The 12,768-nt window shown below is 42.2% G+C and overlaps 1 protein-coding gene across 1 annotated transcript; it reads right to left on the reverse strand.

Moving 5' to 3' along the window:
- Positions 1–792: 792 nt before the first annotated feature.
- Positions 793–3,946, reverse strand: LOC109738386 (uncharacterized). Its single transcript, XM_020297484.4, has 2 exons — positions 3,323–3,946; positions 793–3,248 (listed from the first exon to the last, which is right to left on the reverse strand). Exons 1-2 carry the CDS (start codon positions 3,944–3,946, stop codon positions 3,090–3,092), a joined length of 783 nt encoding a protein of 260 aa, XP_020153073.3. The 3' UTR covers positions 793–3,089.
- Between the last annotated feature and the right edge of the window lie 8,822 nt (positions 3,947–12,768).

The raw sequence follows: 12,768 nt of genomic DNA on the forward strand, positions 1-12,768 counted from the left end.
TGTAATCTCCTCGTGGAGCTATTTGTTCCAAATTGATGTGCTAATTTGTATTGTGGTTAATATGAAAAATTGATCCATAATAATGTGGGGATGTATGTGATATCTTTGTGTTTTCATCTAGTATCTAGTATTTTTCTTAGTACATTGTTCAACAAAGTATCACGATTTCCACAATAACGTGAAAACAGTTGAGATGCATGACTACATTGCTCACACTTTGCGTGAAATCTTCCAAAGCTTTCAAGAGGAAAGGAACTTTGCGTAAATATAAACAACTATACAGTTTCTTTGCTATAGACTAATATGGAACCTGGGAGTGGTCATATCCAAGTAAGAGACGATGGAGTTGAACTTTGAAGAAATTTCCTTATATAGATATGCATGAATTGAAAGGAGATGTCACAGCTTTACTCTATTTTCACACTTTCATAAGATGGAAATTGCCTCATACATCCATGCCTAGATGGAAAGGAAGGCGCTCCCTCTTAAAAGTGTGAAATTCATCGACGCAAGAAAAGTCAACCTTTTCTAGGGAGAGGTACAGATCTCAAAGCAAACAATAATCTAGAAATACCAATACACAAACACAAACTTAGATAAAAATTATCATATTGACAACTACCGAGGTCAACCTGATCTCCACCACCCACCCGGTTCTGAAGTTTTGGGAGATTAATACTGGAAATTAACGGAAGAGAGAAACACGACACGTGTCACTACGTTAGGGGGGCACACACCCAACACGCACCCCACTCCATCGCTCCATACCCATCCGCACCTCATACGCTCCCCTCCACCTTTCTGATCCAGATCCAACCACCTCACCCGAGAGCTACACAGAGCAGGCCCCTCTCTCGGCGGTCACACCCTCCCATTCGTCGACGCTCTCTCCTCCCTGCCGGGCAGATCCCCTCCCCCACGTCCACATCCTCCATCACCAACCTACCTCCCCGCCAGCGAGTAGGCTGAGCAGTGTACTCCATGGCCAGAGTCACTTCCCAGTTGTCATCAACCAGGGCAGACCTGATGGCGACCTCACCGGATCTAGAATCAACAACGCCCACCAGTCCATTCGACCGTAGTTTCCTCCCCCGCTCCTCCCCCAACCAGATCTAACACCGCAATCATCATTCCCTTCCTAGATCTATGTGTGGTCTCGACCAGCCTGTGCGTCCTCTGCGTCAGCTGGATCATGGCCATGTCATAAATGGGGAGATCAACAAGATCCTAACGATATGCTCCTCCCCGGGGTCAGATCCCAGCACTCCATGGCTCGTTGTGGCTGGATCTATCCATGGGTTCCTACAACAGCAATGACGAGGAAACCCGCATCACCTTCTAGGCTCCAAGTTGCTGCCACCGCTCATCTCCCTTCCCTACGGTGGTACTCGCTAGTTTGCATACCTCGTCTCCTGGTAAGCTCCGAGGAGGAGGCGATGCCTCATCTGCTATGACCGCGACCGCCTATTTCAACCTCAACCGTTGGGGATCTACGACATCGACGGAAGGTGTACCTCTACTCGTGTGCCTTTTGTGTGTACTATGAGCAATTTTGTGATATGAATGTGTATACCGTTTGCTACATTATGATCCCTTTTCTTATTATGGGCAAGATCTTAACTGGATCATGCATAACACTTACCTTGTGCATGTTACCTTTCCTGATGCCTGTATATTCAAATTTGTAACTTTTAGAGCTTTGTGTTGATGCATCCTTAGAAATTTGTAGTATGTTCATGGTTTCTTACTGACCTTTTAGTGTTCTTAACTACAAGAAACATTGTTTTCACTTCATTTTTTAGTACCTTGTGCTTTAAGATCTTGTAGATTACTTTGGCACTCTATAACACTTTCTAGCACCTTGTAAATTAATTTGGCACCTTGTGCTTTACAGATTTTGTTAGTTTTAGCACCATGTAAGTAATTTTGCACTTTATTGATACTTTCCTAGATACTAGTCGAACTTTGATGATGTGTGTATATATGCAATTCCATACATCTAGTAATTTGGCACTGTCTTGCTAACTGGCATATTCTATATGTGTCCAAAAGTGTGAACTTTTATTGATCATATATATGTGGTAAATGGTTATGTTTTTACAATTAGGATTCGCCGACGATAGTAAATATGGTAACCATGACAGCTAGCTCGCCTCTAGCTATGCATTAAGCGGTGCTCTCGATCCAGTACCTTTGTATATGATCCAACACTTTCTTGTAATTCTGCGCCTTCTATTTAACACCTTTGTATATGTGTTGGCACTTGGTATCATCTCAACACTTTATCATCTGTGTACTAGCACTTTATGTATTGGCACTTTGTATTATCTCAAGACTTTATCATTTGAACAAACACTTTGTGTATTGCAACTTTAAATCATCTATTGTACATAATTTCATGTAATTTGGAACTTTGTTTTGTGGAAGCACTTTGGAATTTGGCATATTGTAATATGAAATTATTGTGATTATAAATGGCACTTTGTGATTGTTGTATAACCACACACTTTATGTATGAGGTGTGTATGAGAGAGTTCCCACGCGTACTCCTGCACATGTATGAATTGTAATTGGAACTTTTGTAAATGGCACTTTCCTATTTTGTGTGCTCAGAAAATACTATTTTCATAATTACATGGGTTCCAATGATTTTAGTTAATGATGGTTAATTCAGAAACATGTATTAACTTTTGTTATTAAGTGTAATGTTTGTCGCAGGCACCATTTAAATTTCAAGTGAGTTGGATGACAGTAGTACCCGTCTGGGTGACAATAGTACTACTGGTAGTCTGACAGTTGTACTAGTGCCAGGTGATAAGAATACTAGTGGTGTACATGACATAGACGATTTGATGAATTTATGTTGCAAAATGGGAATGGCTCTAGAGATCTCGAAGAAACATGTATGGTTTTGATAGGCTCAACTTGGGTAATGGTTGCTAGCATTATTTTTCCCACGGACATATACATATATGTATACGCTTTCAAGTCTTTGGTCACGCAAATACAAGAATGACAAATTCTTTATAACCAATCATGGTTCGGTGCATACGCTTATTCTCCAAATGGTAACATAGTGCAACCTTGACTCATATATATAAATCCGGGATGTTATATTGTTTCTTCTCACCACTGGATGTACGAGCCCTTTTATTCTTGGATAGGGAGACATCAGTATTGTTGTTAGACAGGAACACATCAGTGAGGACAGTATTGGAATTCATTGAAGCCTTGAGAATATCGAGCGCCTGCAAATAGATTAATTCAACATATCAACATAAGAAACAATTCATAAGTGCTTGAATAATTCAGCGAGTCTCACCTCTTTGTTACCAATCTTCACAGACTTCTCCTCGAGCACGAGGTCCTTTTGTTCCCTATTGAGCTTGGTTATCAGCACCACCGCGGATATGTTGGACATGGGGGTGATCGTGAGGTCATCCATGATAGTGTAAGTAACCAGGCCTTGCACGTGCCCGCCGCCGGCTATGATAGACCCATAGAGAGAGGAGTCACGTGCAACATCTGCCGCCATGCCCGTAGGCGCCAGCGCATGTGCAGTTACTGATGCATACTGTAGTGGGTAAGATGTCGCCCTGTGAACAGATGCCCGCATGGAAGGTGCCGCTGGGTGTGTTGTGATAGGGCGTTGAAGGAACAAGGGCCTACATGAGCTCAAGAGCGCCTCTTGCACGATCTTGCTGTGCATGTACCTGGTATCCATTTTCTCGGCACTATCATAGATGTTGGCCACGCCTACCCCATCACTTCGGGTCTGAAGTACCTTGGCTACAGTGCCTATGGGCATCGCTAGGAGGCTAAAGAGGAAGTCTACAGCCTCCTTTCCGGCCTCCGCGTACAAGACGCAATTGGCCTTCTTGTCGATGAGCAGCTTGAGGGTCGGTGCGGACGGGGCCAAGTTGATAGGGGCGGGAGGTGAAGACATGATTTTATGTTGAATGATAATTGGGAGCCCACGGCCTCATATATATATAAGGGAAAATATTATGTAATTAATGCATGTTGATAACTTAAAAAATGCAAGATATTTAATGACATTTATTATACGATATTCACCAAATACAAATAAGGAAAGAATTAATATGCAATTAATGCATGTTAATTGGTAAATAAAAAAGGTAATGAACGTAATTTATTATACAATCTTTACCTCATACAGATAAGAAAATAATTAATATGTATTTAATGCATGTTGATAGTTCCTCCAATCCTAAATATAAGTCTTTATAGAGATTACAATAAAAACTACAAACGGATGTTATAGACATATTTTAGAGTGTAGATTCATTCATTTTGCTGCGTATATAGTCCATATTGAAATCTCTAAAAAGAATATTTAGAAACGAAGGCAGTAAGTAAATATACAAATATGTTTAAATGTATTTATTACATAATATTCTCCTCATACAAATAAGGAAGGAAATAATACATAATTAATGCAACATGATAAATGAGGAAACAACGCAAATAATTAATGATATTTATTGTAAATAATTTATTCTAGATTGTTTACATTCTAAGAATATTAAATTGTATACAAATTTAAAGTTGGCACACTTCATCTTTTGTTTACATTCTAAAAATAAAAATAACACTCCTTTCATTCAAAAATATAAGATGTTCTATTTTTTTCTAAATCAAGTGCATATAGATGTTTTATATTTCAATCTGTTTGTTGTCCATGTTGAAATATCCAAAACATTTCATATTTGTGAATAGAGCGAGTACAAACAGCTGGTATTGAAAACAGAATCTGTCAAAAACAGAACAGGCTGTAATGATCTAGACAACTACCATACTTTTGCTACTCCAAAAATTCTGAAAAATTAGGAAAACATGGGAAATTTGTATATCAATCATCTGTATAAAATACAAGAATTTATCACGTTCTAGAAAGCAGATCAGTTATGTTACTAAGCGCAAAAGTTTCTCTTTTTTCACATAATCAAATCAACTATCATCCACACTATCCCAAAGGCTTTAGTTGGCACTTTATTAAAACGAAAGCTATAAAACAAGATTACTATAGTGGCTTAATCATGTGAACACACAAAAACAGTAGGGGTAAATGTTGGGTTGTCTCTCAACAAGCGCTTTTCTTTAATATCTTTTTAGCTAGGCATGATGATTTCAATGATGCTCGCATAAAAGATAAGAATTGAAACATAAAGAGAGCATCATCAATCACATGACAAGCACATTTAATTCTAACCCACTTCCTATGCATAGGGATTTTGTGAGCAAACAACTTATGGGAACAAGAATCAACTAGCATAGGAAGGCAAAACAAGCGTAGCTTCCAAATTTTCAACACATAGAGAGGAAACTTGATATTAGTGCAATACCTAGAAGCATATGTTCCTCTCTCATAATAATTTTCAGTAGCATCATGAATGAATTCAACAATATAGCTATCACATGAAGCATTCTTTTCATGATACATAAACATAGAAATTTTATTACTCTCCACACAAGCAAATTTATTCTCATGAATAGTCGTGGGAGCTGATAACCCACAAGTATAGGGGATCGCAATAGTTTTCGAGGGTAGAGTATTCAACCCAAATTTATTGATTCGACACAGGGGGAGTCAAAGAATATTCTCAAGTATTAGCAGCTGAGTTGTCAATTCAACCACCCCTGAAAGACTTAATATCTGCAACAAAGTATTTAGTAGCAAAGTAGTATGGAAGTAACGGTAACAGTGGCAAAAGTAACAGTAGCAGTTTTGTAGCAATTGTAGCAGTGGCAACGGCAAAGTAACATAGCAAAGATCAATATTGAAAAGCTCGTAGGCAATGGATCAATGATGGATAATTATGTCGGATGTCATTCATCATGTAGCAGTCATAACCTAGGGTGACACAGAACTAGCTCCAATTCATCAATATAATGTATGCATGTATTCCGAATATAGTCATACGTGCTTATGGAAAAGAACTTGCATGACATCTTTTGTCCTACCCTCCCGTGGCAGCGGGGTCCTAATGGAAACTAAGGGATATTAAGGCCCCCTTTTAATAGAGAACCGGACCAAATCAATAGCACTTAGTGAATACATGAACTCCTCAAACTACGGTAATCACCGGAAAGAATCCCAATTATTGTCACCTTGGGGTATGCGGATCATAACTCGTAATAGGTGTCTACAACTTGCAAGATAGGATCAAGAACACAAATATATTCATGAAAACATAATAGGTTCAGATCTGAAATCATGCCACTTGGGCCCTAGTGACAAAATTAAGCATAGCAAAGTCATAGCAACATCAATCTTAGAACATAGTGGATACTAGGGATCAAACCCTAACAAAACTAACTCGGTTACATGATAAATCTCATTCAACCCATCACCGTCCAGCAAGCCTACGATGGAATTACTCAATTACGGCGGTGAGCATCATGAAATTGGTGATGGAGGAAGGTTGGTGATGATGATGGCGTCGATTTCCCCTCTCTGGAGCCCCGAACGGACTCCTGATATGCCCTCTCGATGAAGAACAGGAGGTGGCGGCGGCGCCGTATCGTAAAACGCGATGACTCCTTCTCTCTGGTTTTTTTCCTCCCTGAACATGAATATATGGAGTTGGAGTTGAGGTCGGTGGAGGTCCAGGGGACCCACAAGGCAGGGGGCGCGCCCTAGGGGGGCGCCCTCCACCCTTGTGGACAGCTGGTAGGTCCCCTCCGGTTGATTCTTTCGCCAATAATTTCTATTTATTCCAAAAATATTCTCCATGGATTTTTATGTCATTTCGAGAACTTTTATTTCTGCACAAAAATAACACCAAGGCAATTCTGCTGAAAATAGCGCCAGTCCGGGTTAGTTCCATTCAAATCATGCAAATTATAGTCCAAAAGAAGGGCAAAAGAGTTTGGAAAAGTAGATACGACAGAGACATATCAGGAGCAAACTCAACAAAATAACTATCATGGGATACTTGATTGGCATAATCAATTTGAGCATAAAAATCATGATGACAAGTTTCATGGATATCAATACTCTTTATAGCATACATGGCATCACCATAATCATCATAGATAGGAACTTTGTTGTCATAATCAATTAGAACCTCTTCCTAAATAGTGGATTCATCATTAAATAAGGTCATGACCTTTCCAAATCCACTTTCATAAATATTACAATAAGATCCAACACCCTCCCAAATAGTGGGATCATTAGTACATAGAGCTGACACCCTTCCAAACCCACTTTCATCAATATAATCATCATAAATAGGAGGCATGCTATCATCATAATAAATTTTCTCATCAAAACTTGGGGGACTAAAATAATAATCTTCATCAAATATAACATCCCCAAGCTTATGGCTTTGCATATCATTAGCATCATGGATATTCAAAGAATTCATACCAACAACATTGCAATCATGCCGATCATTCAAAGATTTTTTGTCAAACATTTTATAGAATTATTCTTCTATCAATTGAGCACAATTTTCCTTTCCATCATTTTCACGAAAGACATTATAAAGATGAACAATATGATGCAACCTCAACTCCATTTTTTTTGTAGTTTTGATTTTATAAACCAAACTAGTAAAAAAACAAGAAACTAAAACATTCAATTGCAAGATCTAAAGATATACCTTCAAGCACTTACCTCCCAGGCAACGGCGCCAGAAAAGAGCTTGATGTCTACTACACAAGTTGTTCTTGTCGACTTGTGTTGGGCCTCCGAGCGCAAAGTTTTGTAGGACACTAACAATTTTTCCTCAAGTGGATGACCTAAGGTTTATCAATCTGTGGGAGACGTAGGATGAAGATGGTCTCTCTCAAACAACCCTACAACCAAATAATAAAAAGTATCTTGTGTCCCCATCACACCAAATACAATGCTAAATTATATAGGTGCACTAGTTCGGCGAAGAGATTGTGATAAAAGTGTAGTAATAATAGTAGATATTGATTTTTGTAATAGGAACAATAAAAACAGCAAGGTAGCAATTGATAAAACGGAGCACAAACGGTATTGCAATGCTTGAAAATAAGGCCTAGGGTCTGTACTTTCGCTAGTGCAATCTCTCAACAATGCTAATATAATTGGATCATATAACCATCCCTCAACGTGCGATGAAGAATCACTCCAAAGTTCTTATCTAGCTGAGAACATAAGAAGAAATTGGTTGTAGGGTATGAAACCACCTCAAAGTTATTCTTTCCGATCAATCTATCCTAGAGTTCATACTAAAATAACACCAAGCTATTCTTTCTGATCGATCTAACCAAGAGTTCATACTAAAATAACACCATATGATACACATCAGCCAACTTTAATGTCACCTAGATATATACTCCAATGTCACCGCGAGTATCCATGAGTTGATTATATGATATGCATCAAACAATTTCATATTCATAATACTCAATCCAACACAAATAACCTCAAAGAGTGCCCCAAGAATTCTACCGGAGAAACAAAGACGAGAACGTGCATCAACCCTAAGCATAGATTACCCCAATGTCACCTCAGGAATCCGCGAGTTGAGTGCCAAAACACATATCAAGTGAATCAATACGATATCCCATGGTCACCATAGGTATTCATAGCAAGACATACATCAAGTGTTCTCCGATCCATAAAAGTATTCAATCCAATAAAAACGAAATCTCAAAGGAAAAACTCAATTCATCACAACAAGATAGAGAGGGGAAAATACCATATGATCCAACTATATTAACAAAGCCCGCGATACATGAACATCGTGCCATCTCAAGAACACGAGAGAGAGAGAGAGAGGGAGATTAAACACATAGTTACTGGTACAAACCCTCAACCCCGAGGGTGGACTACTCCCTCCTCATCATGGTGGCCGCCGGGATGATGAAGATGGCCACCGGTGATGATTTCCCCCTCCGACAGGGTGCCGGAACGGGGTCTACATTGTTTCTTCGTGGCTACAAAGGCTTGCGGCGGCGGAACTTCTAATCTATCGACTCCCCTAGGGTTTTTGGAATATTTGGCAATTTATGGGGTGAAGAGGCGGTGCGGGAGGCCACCGAGGTGGGCACAACCCACCTGGGCGCACCCTGGTGGGTTGTGCTCCCCTCAGAGCCCCCACTGGTAATTCTTTGGCCCACCGCGTGTCTTCTGGTTCAGAAAATTCTTCAAAAAGTTTCACTGCGTTTGGACTCCATTTGGTATTGATTTTTTGCGAAGTAAAAAACAAGCAAAAAATAGCAAGTGGCATTGAGCACTATGTCAATAGGTTAGTCCCAAAATGATATAAAGTTCCTATAAAATGATTGTAAAACATCCAAGAATGATAATATAACAGCATGGAACAAGCAAAAATTATAGATATGTTGGAGACGTATCAGGGTCCCAGCTATCAGGGGGATATTTTTTTCCGCGTAATAAGGAAGCAGTTGCATGAGTCCGTCCATGGACCTGGTGCATCCGTACTGTCAGTCTCTCCACGTACAGTCCTCTTTCGATGACTTTGTTGACCACGCCGCGCCGAACGCACCAAGGCGGTGGACGACAGCGAGTCCCCGGATGGGAACGAACGGGAGATGGGAAGACGCAACAGTGGAGTCGCAGACGGAGAGGAGTACGAGGGTTAACTGGTTCTGGTGCGGCGTGGGGCTGCAGTCGGTGAAGAACAACAGGAGGTGTAGAGGGATGGCTTGTCGGCGGTAGGGTAATGCCTCGCAGCGAGGCATGCTAAGCAGAGACGCTAGCTGCCGAAAGCGGGAGCAGGCGCTCCCGACGGCGCTGGTGGAAATAAATGAGAGATTGAAGATGCATGTCGGTCGTTGGATGTAAATCCAATGGCTGTGGATGTTAGAATCATTTGTTGACTAAATTGACTACGCCTTGCATAGGCTTCAACATATTGGCCCACATGTCAGCCTCAAAAAATGTGGCACATACAACCCATTTTAAAAAAAAATACAGTCCTTTGTTGTGCTGGGTGAACAAATAATACAACGTCTATGTGGCTCATTTAATATATTTTTTGAGAAATCATAACTCATTTGCACTTTCTTTAAATACACCAATTTACTGGGTTGCTTGTAAATATAATGTTGAGTTGGACGGAACAATGTTCTTCTCTTTCTCTGTTTCTGCAGGTGAGCGCTTAGCCATGGCATGATCTCGCCACTTCTCCCAGCGACGTAGCTCGGTTGTCTGCAATTCTGTAGTTCCCTTTCTTCTCTAAGATTTCTTACCCTTTGCTCCACGTCACTAAATTCCTAGTACATGCCATCTTTTACAGAGTACAGGCACGCATAGTGTTGCACATTCCCTGAGCACTATTTTTTTTCTTTTGGTATGCTTCGGTGAAGCTGTTGGCACGTCGGGAGCATTATCTATTATGGAAGGGAAACGTTTCCCTCCTGACGACCGGCCGACGCTCGGCCGATCTCGCTTGGTGGGCCTCAGCAAGACACCCTTTCCTTATATCTTCCACACCGCACCTTTTTTCTTTCTTTTCTTTTGCTTCTTCCTATCGCTGCTTCTTCCTCTCACCTTATGCACTGCAGGGTGAGCTCGTCAGCACCAACGGCGTGACCTCCTGCTACTTCTGCGAGTAGCTTCGACCGCCACCGCTGCAAGCATCTGCTGCCCACGCACCTCAAACTGCACCCCCATCGATGCTACAACAGATCTTTTGACGGACCGGTGACATTTTTCCCCTGGGCACCTTCCCCCTCTCTTCGCAGCACCTTCTCCTGCCATGGTTACTGAACGACGGCGGTAAGCTGCATCTTACAAGATGGTGCACAACCGCGACACATACAGGGGTGCTGGAACCAACATGTTGTTTTGCTGCAACCAGGAAATCCAGAGCTGGAATCAGCATGTAGTTTTGCTTCATTGCCTGAGTGTTTTCTGCGGCGACGATGGCGGATGTCCCCATTTGTTACAACCAACAAATGCAAAACCTTCTACCGGCGAGATTTTTTGCTATCACGGCGACCGGTGCAAGTAGCGATCAGGAGGCGGTTTGCAGCATACGGTCTGTTCCGGGCGAAGCCTGAGCTGGAACTAGCTTTGCGTTTTGCTACAACCGGCAAATCCAGAGCTAAAACCCGCAACCGTTTTTGCTGCATCGTCGAAGTGCTTTTCTGCTACGACGACGGTGAGCGCATGATTTGTTGCAACCAACAAAGGCAATAGCTTCTACCGGAGAGCTTTTTGCTACCATGGCGATCACAGAAGTAGCGACCAGGAGGTTTTTCTTTGAGAAAAACAATTTGTTCTGGGCGAAGCCAGGGCTGGAACCAGCATCTGGGTTTGCTACAAACGGCAAATTCAGAGCTGGAACTAGCATCTAGGTTTGCTGCATTTGTTTCGAGTGTTTTCTGCGGTGGCGACGGTGGACGACCTCATTTGTTGCAACCGACAAAGCTAAAAGCTTCTGCCGGTGAGATTTTTTGCTATGGTGGAGCGACGCCCGACGATGGTGACCATGAACGACTTCTGATGGTGAGGATGAGCTATAAAAGCGATGGCGGATGCCATGGGGTGGCTGGATGCGGCGGCCACAGACGCAGGGACTTCGCCGCCCGCACTGGGACGGGGGGACGAGCGCATGGTGCTGCGGCCGAAGGGGACGATGATGCGCCGCACTCCGATGTCTTGCCGGAGATGCGAGGTGCTGGTCCGCGGAGGGTTGACCAGGGGCGGGGCGGTTGGGGTGATGGAGTTTGCGAGAGGAGAGGGACGACCCCGAGGACCCACTGTGGGGCGCGGGGGAGAGCGGCGGCCACCATGGGGGGCCATCGAGCGGACAGGAATAGTAGAACGGGGGAAGGAAGAAGGCGACCTGGATGGATGAGAGGATCTAATGGCTCGGGGTGGCCCAATTTGACAGCTGGGGCACGACTGGCCCAAACTTTGGGTCGTTGCGCCAGTGCCTATAAGTCGCGAAGGCAAAAGCTTCTACCGGAGAGCTTTTTTGCTACGATGGCGATCACAGAAGTAGCAACCAGGAGGTTTTTCTTTGAGCAAAACAATTTGTTCTGGGCGAAGCCAGGGCTGGAACCAGCATCTGGGTTTGCTACAACCAGCAAATTCAGAGCTGGAACAGAAGGAAATATGCCCTAGAGGCAATAATAAAGTTGCTATTTATATTTCCCTATATCATGACAAATGTTTATTATTCATGCTAGAAATGTATTAACCGGAAACTTAGTACATGTGTGAATACATAGACAAACAGAGTGTCCCTAGTATGCCTCTACTTGACTAGCTCGCTAATCAAACATGGTTAAGTTTCCTGACCATAGACATGTGTTATTATTAGAGAATGATGTGATGGACAAGACCCATCCGTTAGCTTAGCATTATGATCGTTTAGTTTTATTGCTATTGCTTTCTTAATGACTTATACATATTCCTCTGACTATGAGATTATGCAACTCCCGAATACCGGAGGAACACTTTGTGTGCTATCAAACGTCACAGCGTAACTGGGTGATTATAAAGATGCTCTACAGGTGTCTCCGATGGTGTTTGTTGAGTTGCCATAGATCAAGATTAGGATTTCTCACTCCGAGTATCGGAGAGGTATCTCTGGGCCCTCTCGGTAATGCACATCACTATAAGCCTTGTAAGCAATGTGACTAATGAGTTAGTTACGGGATGATGCATTATGGAACGAGTAAAGAGACTTGCCGGTAACGAGATTGAACTAGGTATGATGATACCGACGATCGAATCCCGGGCAAGTAACAGACCGATGACAAAGGGAATGACGATTGTTATGCGGTTTGACC

This window comes from Aegilops tauschii, chromosome 3, assembly GCF_002575655.3.
Source record: "Aegilops tauschii subsp. strangulata cultivar AL8/78 chromosome 3, Aet v6.0, whole genome shotgun sequence".
NCBI lineage: Eukaryota > Viridiplantae > Streptophyta > Magnoliopsida > Poales > Poaceae > Aegilops > Aegilops tauschii.